The sequence below is a fragment of the Capricornis sumatraensis genome, chromosome 21 (genome assembly GCF_032405125.1).
Source record: "Capricornis sumatraensis isolate serow.1 chromosome 21, serow.2, whole genome shotgun sequence".
NCBI classification, from domain to species: Eukaryota; Metazoa; Chordata; class Mammalia; order Artiodactyla; family Bovidae; genus Capricornis; species Capricornis sumatraensis.
In genome coordinates, this window is record NC_091089.1 from 48,839,118 (window position 1) to 48,861,400 (window position 22,283).

Consider the following 22,283-nt stretch of genomic DNA (forward strand, 5'->3'; position numbering starts at 1 on the left):
TTTCGTCCACGGACAGGGGAAGAACCAGCTCCAGAAAAAGATACAGAGAAAGCTGTTTAATGATTACTGGTCCCCGATCCTACCCCAGCCCCTGGAGTCCTGCTTATTCAATATGATGGACAAACCCTTCATTGCAGGCACTGAATTAACTGGTCTGCATTTTAACTCACTTAGTATTCATAATAACCTACAAAGTCAGTGTTATTCTTCCTGTTTAACAGATGAGAAAACTGAGGCCTGAGACATGAGATAATGTGCCCAATCTCTCCCAATAGGGAGAAGGAAGAGCTGGGACTCAAGCCTGCTTCTTTCTTGCTGCCTCTTGGCCTGTGCTTACTGCGGCGGCCTCTCTCCAGGGGTCTCTCAAAGCGCAGAGCCAGGAAGCCTCACCACGTTTATACCTGCCTGGGTTAGAGGCCCTGTGGTGACATGGCAGAAATACTGATGCTGGGTGCCTCCTACAAGAAGACCTCCTGGCCTGAGGCACCTTTCTGCTCAGTCCCACCCCACCATCTGCAGGAAAATGAGAAATCAGGGGCTGAGTTCTGCAGCACTCTTGTGATGGTTGATCAGGGAGTATGTGTGTGTGTGTGTGTGTGTGTGTGTGTGTGTGTGTGAGCACATGTGTGCACACACACAGATATGTGGCTCTCCAGCTGCCTCTCCATCAGGGTCATCCCCCTCAAGGCAGAGATCACACCTTTATTTTCTTCCAGTCCCTTCTCAGCTGTCAGTCCACATTGCCCACAGCAAGCCACAGGTGACAGGTGTTAAACACCACAGATGTCCCCCTGCCCTCCCAGCCCCTGTGCAGCAGGGACCAGGTTGCTCCAGGTGACCTCTCCCTTTGACTGCTGCTCAGGTCTCTGTGTCTCAACTGTGTTATCTCTGGCTGGGGCAGCCACGGGCACTTGGCAATGCGTTCTTTGAAAAGTGATGGAAAGAATCAGGTATCTGTTCACAGGCTTATAAATCCTTTCAGCTAAAATTCTTCCTCCTGATGTTTTCCTCCATTGGCTGCTGGATTTACGGAAACTGGGGAAAAGGATGTGTTTCTAAGTGAGCAGATGCCCAGATGAATTCATTGCGGGGTGTGGTTGGTAATAATTTAATTAGCCCAGTTTTTTTTTGGGGGGGAGTGTTAATTAGTTCTTGCTTAAAATACATCACTTTGAGGACCTGTTCTTCCCCACTTCTATCCCCTGGGTGAAGCCCCAATTTCCCATCCACACCCAGCCCATCTCAGCCTGGTCACTACTGTTATTGAAAAAGAAAATGCCAAAACTTATTTTTGGGCAGCCACAGATTATGACACACGTTGACAGATTCCCATAGATTCAGGAGACCCGGGAGAGGGCGGGATCCCACCAGCCATTACCCACAGTGACCTCCGAAGGATCGTGGAGCTCTGGCTCCCCAGTCTCAGCTCCAGGAGGCTTTCAGGAAAGGACTCCTGAAAGCCCTGGTGGAGGGTAGCAGGTGTGGCCAGGGCGAGTTGGTGCGAAGGGAGAGGGAGGGCCTGCAGCCCTCAGACGGAAGGGAAGAGGTCCCTCCAGGTGAGCCCGTCGCCCCGCTTCTTGTCCAGCCACCTGCCGCAGGTGAAGATGGTGGCCACCCCGGTGCTGGTGTTGGTGACCTCCACCTTGTCCACCAGCCAGCCCGAGCAGTAGCCACTGCCGTCGTGCTCCAGGCGTACCTTGCGCAGCTCGCCCAGCTCCAGCGTCTCCAGGAAGAAGCGGTCTGTGCTGCCCCGCTCAAACAGGTTGCGCATCTTCTGCTTCAGCTCCCGCTTGCCCGTGTCGCCGTTGGACCCAAAGATGGTCACAAAAACATTGGCATCAGTGCCGGCCCCTGGCTCGTAGCCGGTCGTCACGATGACCTCGTACTTGACCGGCACCAGGCTCTGGACCTTGCTGGCAAAGCTCTCAGTAGTCTTGGTGACCTCAAAGACCTTGAAGTACTTCCTCTTCCTCTTGAGGGGTATGAAGCTGTCGCAGTTGAAGAAATATCTGCCGGTGGGAGCAGGGGAGGTCAGGGAGTACCAGCCAAGGCTCACGCCCTCCCCCCCAGGATCCTGGGCATCCACCAGAGATTCCACCCCAGACGACAAGATCTCAGGGCAGAAATCGTCCCCGTCAAAATGTGAGGATAGAATTTTCAGAAGAATTTTCGTTCATCTGAAAATTGACAGTGACTGACATCACCATCTTTTAAACTGCCCCTTGATTCTCCTTTTCTTTTTCCCCTCACTCTCTGCATCTGTGCTTAGTCGCTCAGTCGTGGCAGACTCTTTGAGACCTCATGGACTGTAGCCTGCCAGGCTCCTCTGTCCTTGGGATTTTTCAGGCAAGAATACTGGAGTGGGTTGCCATTTCCTCCTGCAGGGGATCTTCCTGACCTGGGAATCAAACCTGCATCTCCTGTGTCTCCTGCATTGCAGATGGATTCTTTACCTGCTGAGCCAGTCCACATCTGATCCACCAGCAATTCCACTGACCCTATCTTTAAAATACAATCTAATAAGTCCAGAATCGGCACAGTCTCACTAACTGCCTTGCCACTCCTCTCATCCAAATCACCACCATCTTCTGTCTGGATGTGTCAGCCTCCTAACTGGTCTATCTGCTTCTCAACACCTACCTACGGTGAATTCTCTGCACAGCATCCAAGTGATCCTGTGGAGACGTAAGCCCGAGAATCTTATCCTTCTGCTCAGAATATAAACTGCCCTTTGATTCTCCTTTTATTTTTCATCCTTAGTCTCAGAATTTTTATTTTTCAGTTGCTCAGTCGTGTCTGACTCTTTGCGACTCTATGGACGGCAGCACGCCAGGATTCCTTCCCTATCTCCCAGAGTTTGCTCAAACTCATGTCCAGTGAACCAGTGATGGATTAATACTTATTCCCAGAATAAGTATTAATAAAAGCCACCACCTTACAAAGGCCTGCAAGACCTTACACGATCTGATCCTCCGCCCAGGGTTTACCTCTCTAACCTGTTCCTCCCCTTCTCTAAGCTCACTGCACACCAACCAGGCTGATTGTCTTGCTCCTTCCAAGGGACTGATGAATGCTTTTATCCACTGTTGTCACCTTCAGAGGAGCTATGGGACCAGAACAACAATCCTAGGCCAAGTCAAGTGGGAAAGTAACCATGAGATAGAGGTATGCCCCCAAATCCCTTGCACTTGGCTGGGTTGAACCATGGGTGTGTATGTGTGTTGTGTGTGTGCACACATATACATGTGTTCACGGATGACACAGTACAAAGGGGTGCAAAGTATTGAAGAAGCTACCACGTGCAAAAACAAGTCCAGGGCCAAGAGAAATGGTCTTGGACCAAAAAGTCCCTTCTCTACCCCCACCCCCAGTGTTAGCCTCTGGGTAATGACAGGGAGTCCAATAATTATAGGAAGAAGTCAGAGGCACGGTGGGAAAACACTGCCTGGGGGTAAGGGGGCTGGGGTCTGCCCCAGCCAGCCACCTCCCACCTATGTGACCTTGATTTTCCCACTGGCAATGCTAGAGGTTTAGACTGAACAAATGTCTTTGTTTTTCTCCCCCATCCAAATTTCTAACATTTTAACAGTTTTGGAAATAAGCAATTCTGGCACTGGCTAACGATTTCAGAAACGTAGCCCTGAAAGGGTGTGTCCAACGATGAAAAATTAATTTTTAGATGAAAATCTATAACAGTAAAAAGAACTTGGTTTTCTGCATGCTCATTAAATGCCTGGGTTTTGCGTACTTGCATTTCATCAACTCCCTGGGTCATAGAGTTCATCTCCTCCAATTTCACAGAAGGGAAACAAAGGCTTGGAGAAGAGAAGTCGTTGCACAAGGTGACCCAAAGCCGGGGCCCAGAGCCAGCCTGCCCGGCCACTACAGGAGCCAGCCGTTTAAAGACACTTGGCAGGAAATCCGAATTCTGTCTGGAGAGCTCTCTTCCTCCAACTTGTCACTTGATAAATCTGGGTTGTTGTTACATACCACACTTTCTTAGAGGGAGATATATTTGCCTTCTTTGCTTAAACATTCACTTAAAATGTATTTCTTTATGCAAATGTCCACTCATATACATAATTCTATATAAATGCACAAATCCTGGGATCGTATGTGGTTTTCTAAATGCGCTCTTTTCTTTCATGCTTGGCTCTGTCTCCCTTTTCCCCTCCTTTCCCCTCCTGCATCCTGCCTTCACCTCAGATAACTCATGTAACAGTTGTGGATATATCTTGCCAAATTTCCCTCTGTTTCGCCCAACCTTGCACAGAACGCACATAGACCCAAACACATGTGGGACGTCAGTGTTCCCTTTACAAAATGGCATCATATAATACATGTTTCCCCATATCTTGCTTTTCTCACTCAACAGTGCTTCCTGGGAATAGCTCCAAGTCTTCGGGTACATATTTAATTCGTTGTTTTGATTGGCTGAAAATGAGTCCCTGGTGTAGTTATAAGGAAACGTTTCCTAATAGACATCATTATAAGATCACCAAAATGTGGGACCTCGGGGCTCTGTGGAGTCAAGACTCCAGCTGTGGAAGAACATGCCAGGCTGTTCTCACTTGCAATAGGCTCGTGAGCAAGAATAAAGGCAAAGTAGAGAATAATGAAAAAAAGTGAATATGTTAGAAATATGTTGAATATGATCATACTTGTCTGAACAGTGTGTGTGTGTGAGATACCAGAAAATGGCCAGAGAGAATGGGGTCACCAAATGTTCATGGTGGCCTTCTCTGATGGATAGGACTTTAGGGAATTTTACTTGCTTTTACGAAAGGGATTTTTTTTTTCTTTCTTTCATACACATTTTTTTGCCTTATTTGAATTTTAAAATGATTATGTATTATATGTGATAACGAGATAAAACAACGATTTCGTTTTGGGTTTTTTTAAGAAAAGAAGCAAAAGCCTCTCTGTGTGTCCTTCCACTGAAGTTCTGAGGATATTAACAACAAAGAGCTGGTCAGAAATGCTGCAAGAGTCAGGACTAGAATCATTTGGAAGGTGAAAATCTGAGATTTTTTATAAGAGACTGAGATAAAATTATTTTGTATTTCATGGAAATCCAGACATTATGGCCCAACATGCTGGTTAGAAGGGAACTGTGGATCCGTATAGTGTTATGTAAGTGGTCTTTACATGGTAGGATTTAAATGTGTTCTAGAACAGTGACTTTGGCCACTTGATGTGAAGAGCTGACTCATTGGAAAAGACCCTGATGCTGGGAAAGATTGAGGGCAGGAGGAAAAGGGGACAACAGAGGATAAGATGGTTGGATGGCATCACTGACTTGATGGACATGAGTGTGAGCAAGCTCTGGGAGTTGGTGAGGTACAGGGAAGCCTGGTGTGCTGCAGTCCCTGGGGTCGCAAAGAGTCGGACATGACTGAGCGACTGAACTGAACTGAACTGAGAACAGTGACATGTAAATAGGCTCAGATAGTAAAGAATCTGCCTGCAATGCAGGAGACCCGGGTTCAGTCCCCAGGTTGGGAAGATCCCCTGGAGAAGAGAATAGCAACCAGCTCCAGTATTCCTGCCTGGAGAATTCCATGGACAGAGGAGCCTGGTGGACTACAGTCCATGAGGTTAGGAAGAATTGGACACGACTGAGCGACACACACTCACACACACAGAATGGTGACATGTGAATAGCCACAGAGACACACACCCCTGCCCCATCCTCACTCTGGGTAGAGGTGATATCTGGCAGAGGGGGAGGGAGGTGGCCACCCAGCGGAAGTCACAGACTTGAGACCAGCAGAGTAGGTAGGCTGGAGCATGACTTCTGAGAGCCTCTCAGGCTGTACTCCTGCCATCTTTCCCCTCCCGCCAGACTCTAAAGAGCATCCATCTCTCCTCCCAGAGAGGAGCTGGGTGATGGCCTGAAGCCACACGGCTGACCAGGTGATGGCTGGAGCATCTGGGATCTGGACTCCCTATACCCCCTTTGAGAAGATCCCCAGCCCGTGGACATCCCTTCCTCCCCTCCCAGCCCAGCTGACGAAAGGCCACACTTTTGAGAGTGTAGGAAAAGATGCTTCACTGGGAGTGGTAGATTCTTTCTGTTGGACAAGGAATCCTACATGGCTGAGGACTGTGTGTTGGGAAGTTCTTCACTCCCAGCCCTTCTGAGACTGGAAGGTGTCAGGTGGCGTTGAGACCTTTCACTCTCTCACAGCTGACACTGTGTGTTTAAAGCTAACTTAAGTGGCGACTCTTTTATTATTGTATTGTATTGTCTTGTTTATTTTGGGCATTTGTAGAGAAGTATGAGCAGCCACATTCCTTGCAGTCGGGAAGCAGTATAGGTTGGCTTGCTGGTGGGCTGGAACTCTCCCCAACCCTGCATCCCAGCTCCCTAGTCCTCAACAGGATTGCTCCTCACAGCCAGGCCCAGTGACTCCTACAGGGTTTACTGTACCCCAGCTGGTTTTCCCCCAAAGTACAACAATATAACATTGCAGCCTGAGAGGGCACTGCTATGAACTGAATCGTCTTTCCTCAAATTCTTATCCCAATGTGGTGGCATTTGTGCATGGGACTTTGGGAAGTCATTAGGTCTAAATGAGGTCATGAGGATGGGGGACCCATGATGGGATTAGTGCCCTTATGGGAAGAAGTGTGTGTGTGTGTGTGTGTGTGTGTGTGTGTGTGTGTGTGTGTGTGAAGTCACTTCAGTCGTGTCTGACTCTTTGCCACCTCATAGACCATAGCCTGCTGGGCTCCTCTGACTATGGGATTCTCTAGGCAAGAGTACTGGAGCGGGTTGCAAGGCCCTCCTCCAGGGGGTCCTCTCAACCCAGGGATGGAACCCATGTCTCTTATGTCTCCCGCACTGGCAGCTGTGTTCACTAGGGCCACCTAGTGGAGAGAGGAAGAGGTACCAGGTCTCCCCTCTCCAATGAGCTAGCAAGGGAGGCCTCACGGGAACTCAACCCCACTGGCACCCTGACCTCTGACTTCCAGGCTCAGAATGCCCGCTGTCTGAGCCACCCAGTCCATGGATTTGGTCGCAGCAGCCTGAGATAGCTAAGACACAAGTTCACGTGTCAGAACCCTTTCCTGCTCCATTCCCAAAGGATAATCTTGCTTGGAGATGGCCAGTTCCAGGGAGCCGACGGGTGCAGGTAGAGTGTGGACAGACACTGCCTGAGAGGCTGCGGCCCCGAAGGCTGGAGCCGAAGCTGGGACCTGCTGATCCGGCAGGGCTGCTGCTTCTGTCTGCTGCGATTCTTGTGAAAGATGCTGTCAAGAGCAGGGCCAGCCCGGGAGGGGCATGAGGGGGGCACGGAGGGGCGGACAGTGGTTCTGGGGGTAGGCCGGCTGTCTTAGCCTCTCCTTGGGCTTACCCTCCCTGAGGCACATGCTGCCCTCTGCTTCCCCATCATCCTCTCCTGGTTCCTTTTTAGTGTCTTTTCTGCCTTCTAGAGCCTCAGGGCTCTTTCTGGCTTCCAACACAGTTACCAAGTGGTTTTAATTAGAAAAACTGATGGCTGCGAACTGTTACCCAGGTAACTAAGACCCTTAATCCTCTAGAAATGTCCTCAGAAGGCCCTGGAGGGGAAAATGTAAAGCTCCTTATCTGGGGTCCTCGGAGCGGTGGGCATGGGATTTCTCTGCCGGTCCCCGCTCTGCCCACAGGGATGACGGGCATTCACTCTGACTGTGGAGCAGCAGGCTTCAAAGCTGTATCTCTTTGTCATTACACAGTGATCATGGGGGCAGGGAAGGAAAGACTCAGCTGTCTGGCACTGCCTGACTGGCTCTTCTTTCCTTCCAAAGAAGCATCACTGGATAAAAAGGCTGGAGCACCCAAGGTCATCGAGTCTAGTCCCCTGCCTGGTTCAGAAAATTCAAGAACCAGTACAGCTGCCTCTTTCCTTTCTAACTCAGATGCCTTGAAGGGGACACCTCCCCGCCCCCTGCCATCTTGCCCATGGTCTGGCTGTAGGCCTCCCTGGGGGAAGAGGGTGGAGACCCAGCACGTACACGTTGCCATACTCCATCTCGGTGATGGTGATGGTTTTGACATGCCAGACCAGCTCTCTTTTGGGGATGAACCGGTCCTCCCTGGCGAGGTGGCCCACGCAGAGGGAGGCAATGTCCCCCAAGTAGACGCTGTCGAACTCAAACGTGTCTGTGGTGCCCCTGCAGGACACAAAGGTACCATCAGTGAGCTCTGCTCATGCCCACTGAAGGAAGTAAGCATTTATTCAGTGCCAGCTGTATCCTAAGAGCTCGTCTGAGGAACAGGGATAGACTGGCAAGCAAGACCTGATGTCAGGCCTCCATTGCTTGAGGGCTTCAGTCTAGTTCTGGAACAAGACAATTGGAACCATTAAGAAGCCCTTCAGGCTGCCTGTTCCCAGAATCAGTGATTGGTAATAGCTGATGGTATTGGAGGAGGGTGAGGCCCTGGGCCCTCAGCACTGGGCTGAGGAGGGAGATGAGATTCAGGGAGCAGAGGGGAGGGGAAGGGAAGCATCTTCTGATGGGGACTTGATTTGGCAAAGTCACAAGGTTGGAGGTGCGGTCATTTCTGGAAGGAGGGCTGGCTTGGCTGGAGTTTAGGTTCAGGGAGGGAAGGGGTAATGGAAAAGAAGTGGGGTGGGCTGCCTTTTGGGGGTGGGGCAGCTCAACCCATCTTCAGGAAGGGGGGTTATTGAATAGAGGGTGAAATGAGGTTATGGGAGGAGGAGGCTCTATTTAAGAGATTCTGGAGGCAGCAGGGAGATGAAGTGGGCATCTGGGCAGTTCGGAGGCAGCTCTGATGTACAGGAAGATGTGAGATTCTCCAGGGCGTGGCGGGCAGCCGGGAGTGCTGAGCGGGGGCACTGTTACACGAGACCTAATTTTGATTTTTCCTATGAAGCATCTTAGAGGCTCTCCTCTCCCTCCCTGCTTCTCACTAGAACCGAATTCCATGCTGTCTTATTTGCATTTTCATGGGTGACTCTCCCTTTTCAATAGACTGTGAGCTCCTCATTTGCAAGGATGTGGAATAACATCTGTGTGATTCCCAGTCCTGCCACATAGTGGACTTGCTGTAATTAAATGATTTTTGTTGTAGTTTTGCATTAAGTTTTAAAAAATTGAAATACATTTGATATATAGCATTGTGTAAATTTAAGGTGTACAACATATGAATCTGAAACATTTTTATATTGTACTATGATTGCCATTGTGGCCATAATTAGCACTTCTATCATATTGCATAATTATCCTTTTTTTTTCTAGTCATTGGAACAATTAGGTTCTAGTCTCTCAGAGGGGACTCTCTTTAAATGACAGTCCTCTCCCTTCCTTTTTCTAAAGCTCCTGTTGTGTCCCTAGAGCTGGAATGGTGTTGGCACACAGTAGGTACTCAGTATGTTCTTGCTGGTTAGGCCCATTTGTATATTTACAGCCCCAACTAAAAGGGTTGGCTTTTGGGGTCCCCCTCTTACCCACCCCACTTATCCCCATTCCCCTGTGGGCACCCCCTCTTCCTACTTTCTGAAGGCCCGCTGTCTAGAAGAATTCTCCACGAGAAACTCTTTGGACCGATTCTTCCTCCCCTCCAGGATGAGCCAGACGTTCTCCCTGGTTTCGCCTCCGTTGCCGGTTTCTATGACAATCTCGTAGGCTGCGGTGGAGAAGGTGGGAGACGGTCAGCAGAGGGGAGGCGGCACCCACCACTGGGGCAGAAGCAAACCCGCCTCTCCCTTCAGGTCCTACATCTGGTCTGAGACCACAGCCTTAAGTGCGGGGGCTGGGGCACAGGTTAAAATCTTTACGATCGAGGCGTTGTCAACAGAGCCTGCCTCGATCTGGGGACAAACCACAAGGAGGGGATGAGTTTCCCAAGGGATGCTGGGGCCTGGCTCTCAGGGATGGAGGAGTCTCTGAGATGCAAAGTGAAGATCAGGAGCAAAGAGAAGGGAGGAGAGGCAGGGCTCAGCTACAGAAAGGGGAGGGGGAGATCCAGGTGGGAGAGACTTCAGAAGAGCCTGGAACTTTCTCTAGCAAACAGCCTCTGTCTTGTCTCAGCTCTCACTTTGGTGTCTAGTTCAGCGTCACAACCTCCCTCCCCTGAAGTTCCCACAAGCAGGTCAGCATTGTTTCATTTGTTAAGTGGGTGTCTAGTGCCAGGACTGGGCTAAACTCTGGGTGACCCTAGCACTCATCTCTGGCCCCAGATGGAAACACACTGACTATACAACAGAAGAGAAAAGCCTGCAGCAAAGGGCACAAGTACCAAGGGGGAGAGAGCGGATCTGGCTCCCATTACGTCTTCAACCTCATCTTTCAGCACTTTCCCCGCCTTGCTCACTCTGCTTGGCCTCCATGCTACTCCAGGAGCACAAGGCCTGCTCCTGCCTTAGAGCTCTGTCTGTGGCTCATCCCCTTCCTCTCCCCACCTCCATCCATGTTGACCTGGTTTACTCCTTCCTGTCCTAGTCAGACGTCCCCTTCTCAGGGACCACCCTAACCAAATTCCAACCCAATTTCCCCAGGGCTGCAGCCTGCTCTACGGAGCTCTATCATCTTCTGATACCTTCTAATATGCTAAGCAGTTCCTTATCATTTTGTTGCTTATTGTATGCCTCCCTCCCACCTGAATGTAAGCTCCATGAGGGCAAGGGTCTTTGTTTTGCTCTTTATAGACTCCAAGTGCCCAGAACGGTGCCTGGCACATAAGCACTCAATAAATAGTTGTTGAGTGAATAATTAATGGTTGGGCTCTTTGCAGTAAGCTCCATGAAGAGGGCACTGTGTGAGCTTGGCCTCGAAGAAGATTCATGATTGTGATCAACAGAGAACTGAGGGATGCTCTAGGAGCGGGGGAGGGGAAGGAGCATGAGCAAAGATACTGGAGGGCGGGGGGTGGGGGGGGCTTGAGATCCCCGAGATCCATGAGATCCAGCCCCACTCCCCATGGACCAGCTGGGATGGAGCTGGCACACAGGAGGACACAATATTTGTCTTCCTGCAGTTAGTGAGTCACTGAGGCTTTGGGATTCCAGATCCAAAGAGATAGTTTGATTTCTGTGCTTTTATCTCAAAATGTGATAAAGACAATTAGAAGGGATGGCTGTGTCTACAGCTCAATGTAATGTCAACCCCAGCCTCTCAGTGACCTGTTGCCTTTGTGACTTCTCTCAAGTCATAGATAAAGAGCATCCGGGCAAAGAACCCAGGATAGGGGAGGAGATCCACAGCGAGCGCAGCCCTGGAAGAAGAACCTGTCTCTGCAGGCCTAACTGTTCACAGCACCAGGACATGAAATGAATGAGTCATGGCTGGGGGCTCAAAGCCAACACAGGGAGGGTAAGGTGTTTGTGCAAACCAGACACCTGTGAATTCAAAGAGGATCCTTCACTGTAGAGGAAATGGACTGTCAGCACCCAGGGAAGAAAGCAGGGAGCACTAGGAAGCTACTTGCTTCCTGCAATCAGCTCAAGGAGGACGTGCGTGTGGATCGTAACCAGCCCTCTCCTCATGGCCCCAAAGACGAGGCAGAGAAGGAAGGCATGTAAGTGAGGACATTCAGACGGATTATAAACAATTGCGGCCAGTTGCATCAACGGTCTTTCAATCAGCCTATTTCCACCTTGGAAAATGACTTGATAAAAATGTGGAAGGCATGACTCTCAGCTTTGTTTATAGGTTGCTGGGAGGAAAGGACAGAGAAGGACCAGGGACCTGACAGGGTGGGGCACGTAGCAGCCCAGCCTAGCAGGGATCCACGTGGGGCTCACCCCGGGGCCAACACCCCCATGGGAGGAGTCTGGCCGGAGAAAGTGGCTCCGTAGCCACCAGGCAAGTCATTCACATGAAGGGGCCACTAACAAAGATACTGTGGGCTTCGTGGGCACGAATGTGGCAGGACAGGACAGAGCAGAGCTGTCTGCCCTTGACATTTCGCCTGTGCTCTGGGTATGGTATCTGCAGACAGAGATGAACCAGAAGCCCAGGATGCACCGAGCAGATCCAACACTCCTCACACGAGCAGCTCCTGAACAGATAGGTGTTTGCCTCGAGGCCAGGACAGCAGGGTCACAAGGCACCAAGGAGCACCACCAGAGGACACCTGGGCATCCAGTGGGCACCTGCAGCTTATTGCTCCACATCACCTCCCCCATCTTATGTTGCCAGGACCCTTCTTGGCTCTGCAAGTTCCTCCCGTGTGGTTTTGCATGACAGTCCCAGACCTGGACAATCAGAATTATTCCTTAAGAGATACTCTCTTCCCTTCCACCAAAGCTGTTCGATTAGAAGGCTATGGGGTTGGGGGTACCAGCCACCATCTTCCCACGATGTAGAGAAAGAAACAGTTGAGAGGAGAAGGGGACAAGGACATACTGAAACCACTGGAGCCTCTGGAGACAGCCAAGCCCCAGCCAGTTCCACCTGAAACCTCCAAGTTCCAGGCACCAACATGCTCCCTTTTTCCTGGAGCCAGCTTAGGGCTGGGGTTTGGGCATGTACAACCAAGTCCTGAGCTCTCCTGAAGTTTTCTGTTTGCCTCCATTGGGACTGGCAATAGATGGCAGCTTCAAGAACATAATCATAAAGATGAATTTTAAAACAGAGCTGTCTGGGTGGAGAGTGAGTCCTCCGACCTGGGGAGTTGGTCATCAGGCTTGATTGTATCGGAACTGGAAATGTCGCAGATAAGGCTGACTGAGCAGCCTGAAAAGGCTTCAAGTAGGGGTGGATAAGAAGGAAGGGGGCTGTAGAGGGGGAAGGCATTGGTCTTGCTGGAGGATGTCCCAGAGAGGGGGCTTCCCAGGAGGCTCAGGACCCGCCTGCCAAGGCAGGAGATGCGGGTTCAATCCCTGGCTTGGGAAGATCCCCTGGAGGAGGGCATGACAACCCACTCCAGTATTCTTGCCTGGAGAATTCCATGGACAGAGAAGCCTGGAGGGTTACAGTCCATGGGGCGGCAAAAAGTTAGACATGACTGAAGTGACTTAGCATGCACACTGCATGCCCCAGAGAGATATTTTTTTTGTCCTCCTAGGTGTCATGTGTGTGTGTGTGTTGTGTACATGCTTATGCACACATAAGCACATGATCTTACTGTCCAGGACTTAACACAGAATCTCTGGGGTGAGACCCAAATAACAGTATTATTTAAAAGTTGCCAGTGGTTTTCTTCTTTGCCTGCACATTGGAATCACCTACAGAGGCTGACGCTTACAGAGGATGGGGAGCAGCTTCTGACACGGCTAACAAAAATTGGAGGTGAGGCAGCAAACAGGACGCTAAACAAGGTGGGGTAGCTGATCAGTCTGGAGTACCAGCCAGGCCCAGTGATGACACAGAGACCGTGGTATGATGAGTCCTGCTAGGAATCAGGTCTTATGAGTCGTCCTGGCTACGGCTGAGTCTTTGATGTATTGCTTCATTTTTCTGGGTTTTGGTTTTCCATACCTAGGATAGAGAGAGGTGAATTTGCCCCTATCAAGCTCATAGGGTGGGCGTAGGGTGATGAGGATCCAGTGAGAACAGGGGATGTGTGGAGCACCTTCACACACATGAAGCTCTGTTCAGATATGAGAGGGTGTTTATTCTTACAAGTCAAGTGCCCAGAGATGCCCCTGGGGATACAGACATGGAATGTAAGTGCCATGAGGGCAGGATCTCTGCCCTATTCATTAGTGCGTCCCAGAACCCACACCAGGCTGTGTCACTTGGTTAAAGATAGCTGAGGTTGGAATGATTGGCTTGAATTGTATCCCTGGCTCTCCCTAAGATGAGCCTCCATCTGTGGACATGGGTGTCACTGGCCTTTGGGCACCCTGCCCTCTGCAGGCTCCTCGTAATGACAGACTGATCCAGACCATTCCTGGGCGTGGTGCTCCCGCCCTTCCATCTCTGTCTCACACACGTCCTTCTGGGATTAACGCAAGCACTGCTTCCCCTCTACCAAGCTCCCTACCAACCCAAATTCCATAGGTCTTAGCAAGCTGTTTGGCAGGAAATCTGTGAAGGAAACTCCGTGGTTATGCTCCCAGCCTCACAAATCTCTCCTCCCCTGAACGCCAAGGGCCCCAGGAGCCTTTATTGCTCATGTTAGCAATTACGCATTAGCCTCCACCACTAAGGAGATTGTGAGGCCCCAAGGAAAAACAACCTTCATTTGCTGAGCTCTAATGATTTGTGCACCTACTAAGTCCCAAAGCCTGCAGAGTGATTCTGTCCTTGACCTCTGGGAGCTTATAGCTGCGTAGGGAAAACACAGATGGGCACAGTTCAGTACAAGGAAACTAACAATCACAAAGCAAGGTGCATGGTTCATAGCATCTAAAATAAAAGTGGGCCCCCAGTAAGTACAGTTAGAGAAGCTGGGAATTCACCCTCTGAATTAGGGCAGGCATCTTCATACATGAAGGCTGACAGATGAGTGGTTGGCCCTTAACTGAATGCTCCCAGTACCATCAGTGATCACCCCTCTCCAAGCAGCTGAGTCCATCACTGGGCAGTTTGGATGGCATGGTGCAGAAGGCTCAGTGGCTTTCCACCAAGCATCCATGTTTCCCTTTCGTGATGTACAGAGCTTGCCCAGGGCAACTGTCCAGCCAGGTACTACAATTCCAGGTGCCCTTGCATCTAGGTGGAGCCACATGACTCACAGAATATGAGTTAATGTGTTAAGAAAGTGTAGAATGTGCCTTCTCCCAGCTCTCTTTTTCCTCTTCAAGAAATGTGGGAGCCACATGTTGAAAATGGCAGACAGGTGAGAAGAGCTTGGGCTCCTGAATCACAGCATGGAAGGCCTGTTGCCAAACACCCACACTGGACTGATCACATCAGTGACAAACAGATTTTGTTGTATTTAGCTATTGAGATTTGTGGGTTTAAGTCTTACTGCAGCTAGTGTTACAGTAACTAGCTAGCTGCAATAAGAAAAGGTTGGAAAATCCTTTCTTTACATCAGGCTCTGCTATTGATAAGCCTTCATCAAATCTGTTGGACCCAGATACTGGCATCTGTATTAAAGAGACACCTCCCTGGTCCTTGATGGCCATCCACCTTAGGGACCAATTACTCTTCCCCTTTACACATGCCCTGAGGAAGGAGCCAAAGAGAAAGCTGTTGGTGGAGATGCTGGCTCCCTTCACATTCTGTTTTCAGGAAGGCCTGAGTTGGTGGCTGTTGCCATAGACATCAGTTGCAGAGAGTCCATGACAAAAAAGTAAACCAGAGAGAGCATCACATCAAACTGCCCAGGGTGGGCTTGTCCCCTGTGGGTTTTCCTGCTACCTAATAAGTCCCTGTGGTCTGGGGCTGTGAGCTGGCACCAGTATCTCGGCTGTCTCAAGTTCACGAAGCAACACTTAGGGTGTTTACTTATGCACTGCTCCAGTGTTGTTTCTTTCACTGGGCATCTGATTCCCCTCCAGCTATGAGAGATCTTCCCTTAGATTTTCCGACGTTGTCCCCCCTCCCTCTGCCCAGGCTGCATCTAAGCAGGGCCCACCGGTGTCCCCACGTACTGGTCTCCTCCAGCTCATCATGGATCTCATTGTTGGCGCAGGCGAAGTCGCGGACCGTCTGCCTGTCGCCCTCACTCTTGGAGAGCCAGCAGTCACATTGGAAGCGGAAGGTCTCGTCACGGGAATTGTCCTTCACGTCGACATGGCTCAGGTGCCAGCCAGGAAATATCCCTGAGAACAGAGACACGGGGCTGGAGGCTGAATGGGCTCTTCCTCCCCTTTCAGACTTCTGCTCCCTACATCTGCTGGCTGTGTGGCCCTGGACAAGATCTCTGTCCTCTCTAGGCCTTTGTCTCCATGCTGATGAAATGAGGGGTTGGGTTAGATGACCTCCGAGATACCTCTAGCCCAGAGAATAGATTGGGTTAGCCAAAAAGTTTGTTTAGGTTTTTCCATAAGATATTATTGGCCAACCCAATAATTCTCTTTGCAAAATCCTTAGCTTGCGTTCAGGAACTCTTAGAGGATCTCTGTGTGTCCACAGTATGTGCAGAAGGCTACAAGGAAGGCACACGTATGCTTTACTTTCACATCTTGCCTTCTCATGCCACTTGGGGTTGGAAGGGCAGTCCTAGCTTCTCCAACAAAAAGCCATTTCAATAATGGTGAGGGAGGATCAGACACTGCCCGAAGCAACATCTCTAGATCTTGCCATTGGTCTCAAGGGTTATAAGCACAGAGACACACAGAGATGGACACATGCTTCCAGTCACCCAGTCCACAGGGAGCAGATATTAAGGCTCATGGGCAGAACATACATACTGGCAGTCCTACTATAGCTTCCTTCCTGGTGTAAAAGGTACTTCATATGCTTTAAAATATAGGTGTCTTTACTGAAAGTGGAAATCAGCGAGTCCCAGAACAAGTTGAATTTTACAGTGGTTCTGTTGAGTTAAAAAGTGGTGTTATTTTATCAACGAAGAATTTTTTTGCATGCATAGTTTAAGTTTTATTTAAATTCAAAATGTAAATAACAAATGGTTAGTAATAAGTGGGGGCTTCTCTGGTAGCTCAGCTGGTAAAGAATCTGCCTGCAATGCAGGAGACCTGGGTTCGATCCCTGGGCTGGGAAGATCCCTCGAGGAGGCCACAGTAACTCTCTCCAGCATTCTTGCCTGGAGAATCCCCATGGACAGAGGAGCCTGGTGGGCTACAGTCCATGGGGTCACATAGAGTTGGACATGACTAGGCAACTAAGCACAGCCCAGCACAGTATTAAGTGGAAATAACAGACTCACTCTGTTCTATATCCTGGGCAGGTTTCACTCCCGAATTCACTTCCAGAGTTCTAGGCATGGCGGTGACAGAGAAAAGCAGTGGGATGATGGGAAGGGTGGATTCTGGGCTGCCTTTAACTTTATCCACAGGCAATCAGGGCGGTGAAGACAGCCAGAGGAGGAGGCAGCCCGACCCGGGTTGCCCTGGTGCGTGCTAGCAGGTTGCTCTCTTCCTCCGTACCCCCCTTTCCTCTCTCCTCTGAAGGCATGGCACTGTCTCACCCCATCTTCAGCTCTCATTTCAAGTTTGATTCTGCAAAGGAACTCCTTCCATGGTAAATAGCAGACTAACCCCAACCACTGTAAGATAAATAAGCTTCACTCTTAGCTTCATGTTCACTGATTATTTAATTGCCTTGTTTTGGAAATGCTGGATGGGATTAATAGGGATCCTACCATGACTTTCTACACTAAGAACCTATGAAACACGGGAAGAGGCAGCTCTGGGAAGGCTGATGTCATATGACATCACTACCACCAGCAGGAAACCATCTTAATCCCACCACTAGAGAATCCATTTCTTTACAGAGTCTCCTCTTTCAGAGTCCTACTTTATCTTTTTACACAAAGATAGCAAACATCGCACACTGTCTGACATCTTACCTTTTCACTCACAATCTATATCAGTACCTAAATATCTGCCCATCCCTTTCCATAGTTGCATGGTATTCCATTGTATGCACACACAAGAAGATTTCTATGTTGTCCTAATTGATGGATAATTAGTTGTTATCCAAACTTTTACTTCTACATGCAATGCTATAATTACTACCCTTCTACATGCATCATAGTGATCTTTTGAAATCATGAATCAGGTTTGATTTTGCTACTTCTCATGGAAAACTGTTCAATGGCTTCGCATTACTCTCAGAATAACTGCAAACAGCTCACTAACAACTATAAGAACTGACATGACTTGGCCCTTTCCATTTTGATTTCATCACATACTACTTGCATTTTTACTTACTATATTTCACATACACCTTTTAGTACCTTAATATATGAAATCCAGTCTTGTCACGGAAATGTTGCACATTTTCTGTCTGCCTGCAACAATATATCCTCGGCTGTGAATATCCCCAGTGTCAGATCAAATGTCCTGTCTTTGGGAAGACCTTTCCAATTTGCAGAGGCTTCCGCATCCCCAATTACTTGCTATCACATTAACCTACACCCATTTCACAGTTCAGTTCAGTTCATTCGCTCAGTCGTGTCTGACTCTTTGCAACCCCATGAATCGCAGCATGCCAGGCCTCCCTGTCCATCACCATCTCCCAGAGTTCACTCAGACTCACATCCATCGAGTCCGTGATGCCATCCAGCCATCTCATCCTGGGTCGTCCCCTTCTCCTCCTGCCCCCAATCCCTCCCAGCATCAGAGTCTTCTCCAATGAGTCAGCTCTTCGCATGAGGTGGCCAAAGTACTGGAGCTTCAGCTTTAGCATCATTCCTTCCAAAGAAATCCCAGGGCTGATCTCCTTCAGAATGGACTGGTTGGATCTCCTTGCAGTCCAAGGGACTCTCAAGAGTCTTCTCCAACACCACAGTTCAAACACATCAATTCTTCGGCGCTCAGCCTTCTTCACAGTCCAACTCTCAAATCCATACATGACCACTGGAAAAACCATAGCCTTGACTAGATGGACCTTAGTTGGCAAAGTAATGTCTCTGCTTTTGAATATGCTATCTAGGTTGGTCATAACTTTTTTTCCAAGGAATAAGCATCTTTTAATTTCATGGCTGCAGTCACCATCTACAGTGATTTTGGAGCCCCCAAAAATAAAGTCTGACACTGTTTCTACTGTTTCCCCATCTATTTCCCATGAAGTGATGGGACTGGATGCCATGATCTTTGTTTTCTGAATGTTGAGCTTTAAGCCAACTTTTTCACTCTCCTCTTTCACTTTCATCAAGAGGATTTTGAGTTCCTCTTCACTTTCTGCCATAAGGGTGGTGTCATCTGCATATCTGAGGTTACTGATATTTCTCCCGGCAATCTTGATTCCAGCTTGTGCTTCTTCCAGTCCAGTGTTTCTTATGATGTACTCTGCATGTAAGTTAAATAAGCAGGGTGACAATATACAGCCTTGATGTACTTCTTTTCCTATTTGGAACCAGTCTGTTGTTCCACGTCCAGTTCTAACTGTTGCTTCCTGACCTGCCTACAGATTTCTCAAGAGGCAGGTTAGGTTGTCTGGTATTCCCATCTCTTTTATGGTCCACTGGAGAAGGGAATGGCAAGCCACTTCAGTATTCGTCCCTTGAGAACCCCATGAACAGTAGGAAAAGGCAAAATGATAGGATACCAAAAGAGGCATTCCCCAGGTCATTAGGTGTCCAATATGCTACTGGAGATCAGTGGAGAAATAACTCCAGAAAGAATGAAGGGATGGAACCAAAGCAAAAACAATACCCAGTTGTGGATGTGACTGGTGATAGAAGCAAGATCCGATGCTGTAAAGAGCAATATTGCATAGGAACCTGGAATGTCAGGTCCATGAATCAAGGCAAATTGGAAGTGGTCAAACACCCATTTCACAGTCTGAAATAATTCTGGTTTTATTTCCTTGCACGTTGTCTATACTGTCTGTCTTCTCTAGGTTGTAAGCCTAGAGAGCAGGAGTCTTGCCTGATATCCACCACTATATTCTAGTGCCTAGAGTAATGATTAGCACATTATTCAATAAATGTTTATTGAATGGATGAGTGCACTATTATTAAATAGGGAAGAACAAGGAAGGACACTGGTGGTAACATTCTATGAGTGGAGGGGAAAAATAATTCAAAGCCCCACCAGGGAGCAATGGTCTGTCTTAGTGAAATTATTTTATCCCAAATGTTCTGAGGTTTATTATAAGAAAAAAAAGCTTAAAAACTGAATGAGGTGTAAAATAGATAGTAAGGAGTTGCTAAACACACAGGGAGCCCAGCCTGGCACTCTGTGATGACCTGGGGGTAGAGGGGAGCTGGTGTGGAGAGGGTGGGATGGGGCTGGGGAGGGAGGCCCAGGAGGGAAGGAATATACGTATAATTATGACTGATTCACATTGTTGTATGGCAGAAACCAACACAAAATTGCAAAGCAATTTTTCACCAATTAAAAAAAAATTGAATGAGCATAGGGCCCCAATCTTTCCAGCCAAGAGAAGGCAGACTCCAAATAGGAGGGAGACTAACTGCCAGATACTTCCCGGATTTCATCCTGCTATCTGCTACCTATGGTTCCTCAGTGGCCTTCCATTTCTGATGGGGAAAAGGGTCCAATCCTGTGTTTACATATATAGGGCCTTCTTCATCCTGACTCCATCCACCTCATTTCCTGCCTCAGTAAGGAAGACTCCTAAGACAACTCCTCCATCCCAGTGAGATGGATTTATTCAGCATCACTTAGCTGTATCTTTCATCTTCATTAAGGCTTCAAGTGATTTCCCTGCTCTAAATTCCCACCTACCCTCTGGACACTTTAGGCTTCACTTCCTCCGTGAGACTCTCCAGACTCCCCAGTCCCATGGCGTCCATCATCTGTTTATTCACTTGCCCATAAACAGTTGCCCAAGACGGCTTGGAAATAAATGTTTTCTAGTGAGGTCATGAACATGAACCTTTTTATAGTGATTGTGTGTGTGAGTGTGTGTGTGTGTGTGAGAGAGAGAGAGAGAGACTTCTCTAGTTCGATTTTAAGGTGTGGAAGTTATGCCTTAAACCTCTTGATTACATCACAGGGGTATCGACTTAGTGCTCAATAAATACAGAATTGATAAATTACATTTACTTTCTATAGTGATCTCTCAGCTTCTTTTAAATTTCAGTGCAAACCCTTAAAATATTGCTTGAATAGATAATTTATTTCTTCAAGTAATTTCTTTAAAAAATAGCTTTGGCAAGCTAAAGTCCATGTGGGTAAACAAAATTTCTTTAAAAAGATAAATAGATTGTTTGAAATGAGATATGGAGCCATCAGAGAGTCCTAGCTATTAAAGAATACAGAATCTAGCTACTATCCCTCCACAAATACTTTCTCATGCACATCATCCAAGATAGGATGCCCAGAGCGGCACACCCGGGTCTGGGAGATCTGTAGACCCCATTCTCAGTAAACACACCAAACTGAACATATTATAGCATCTCTATGCCTCAGCTTCCTTACTTGAGCAAAGTAACTGGGTTAAAATACATGATTTCTGAGCTCCTATACATTTCTATGAATTTATATTATTCAAAAGAAAATATATTAGAGTTTTCAGTTCAGAGGAAGAAAGCAAGAGGAAAAAAGATGAATTAGAAAATAAACACTCTTGTTATAATTTGTTCAGTATTATAAAAGCTATCTGGGTAATTGGAATTAAGGGGGAGAATTAATCATTTATCTTGATTTTCATCTATGAATTATATTTCATGGTAATCAAATAGCCTGAGGGACATTTATTTTTTTTACAGAAGAATTCCAGTTAATAAGTGGATAAGAAATAACAATTAGAAAACCATTTGTAACTCTAATTGATCATCACTGAGAAGCCACTAGATGAAGAGTGATGGGAGAGTCTACAATGGAGGAATCAAGCAGTCTGCCCTGGATTCACTGTTAGATGTGAGGGTCAGTAAGTGTGAGATGGCTGTGATGTAATATGAAGTACACAAGTCCCATTTTAAAGTAGCCCTGATACCACATATAAAGTATTCTTGCCAAATAATATCAAACCTGGATCTAATCAAGTCTTTACAGCTGACTTTCAGATTGTAGGAAATATGGGGAACAAGGAAGCAATGACACCATAAAGAAGCAAGCAGACAGGTCCAGAGTGTGCAAATTTTATAGATCATTGGGCCCTGTTCCTTCAAAAGTCAATGGCATGAAAAAAATAAAGGGATTAGGTATGGCTCCGTATTAAACAATTAAACTTTCATCTCTGGAGGAGAAAGTTACTATAAAGACGAAATTGGGCACAGAATCTTGGTCCTCTTCTGACCCTAGTATCCCAACCACTTGGGCTCATTGAAGACACAAAAATCTTTCTGTTCTTGCCAATGACAGGATCCTGCTTTTAGATCCAAAGTCTAGTTGTCGAGGAGGAGGTCACTTCTCTGCTTACAAAGGGAAGAAGATAGCATTAGTGACTTGGAATTTCTTTAAGTCCAAGAGCGATGAGGAGACCAAAGGTAATCAGAGGGATAAGGGAGGAATCAAGCTCTTTGAAGAGCCTAGCATCTACACCAAAGTTGTTGTTGTTCAGTTGCTAAGTCGTGTCCCACTCTTTGCGACCACGGACTGCAGCATGCCCAGCTTCCCTGTCCTTCAGTATCTCCTGGAGTTTGCTCAAGTTCAAGTCCATTGACTCAGGGATGCTATCTAACTATCTCATCCTCTGCTGTGCTTTTCTCCTTGTGCCTTCAATCTTTCCCAGCATCGGGGTCTTTTTCAATGAGTCAGTTCTTTGCATCAGCTGGCCAAAGTATTGGAGCTTTAGCTTCAGCATCAGTCCTTCCAATGAATATTCAGGATTGATTTCCT

The 22,283-nt window shown here is 48.0% G+C and overlaps 1 protein-coding gene across 2 annotated transcripts in view; it reads right to left on the reverse strand.

Moving 5' to 3' along the window:
- Positions 1–1,528: 1,528 nt before the first annotated feature.
- Positions 1,529–22,283, reverse strand: part of LOXHD1 (lipoxygenase homology PLAT domains 1) — a 196,761-nt gene continuing 176,006 nt past the window's right edge. For both annotated transcript variants that reach the window (XM_068993866.1, XM_068993865.1), the window contains 4 exons: positions 15,498–15,668; positions 9,505–9,637; positions 8,002–8,160; positions 1,529–2,009 (listed from right to left, as the gene is read on the reverse strand). In XM_068993866.1, coding sequence (XP_068849967.1) covers positions 1,529–2,009; positions 8,002–8,160; positions 9,505–9,637; positions 15,498–15,668 — 944 coding nt within the window. The remainder of the gene's footprint in view (positions 2,010–8,001; positions 8,161–9,504; positions 9,638–15,497; positions 15,669–22,283) is intronic.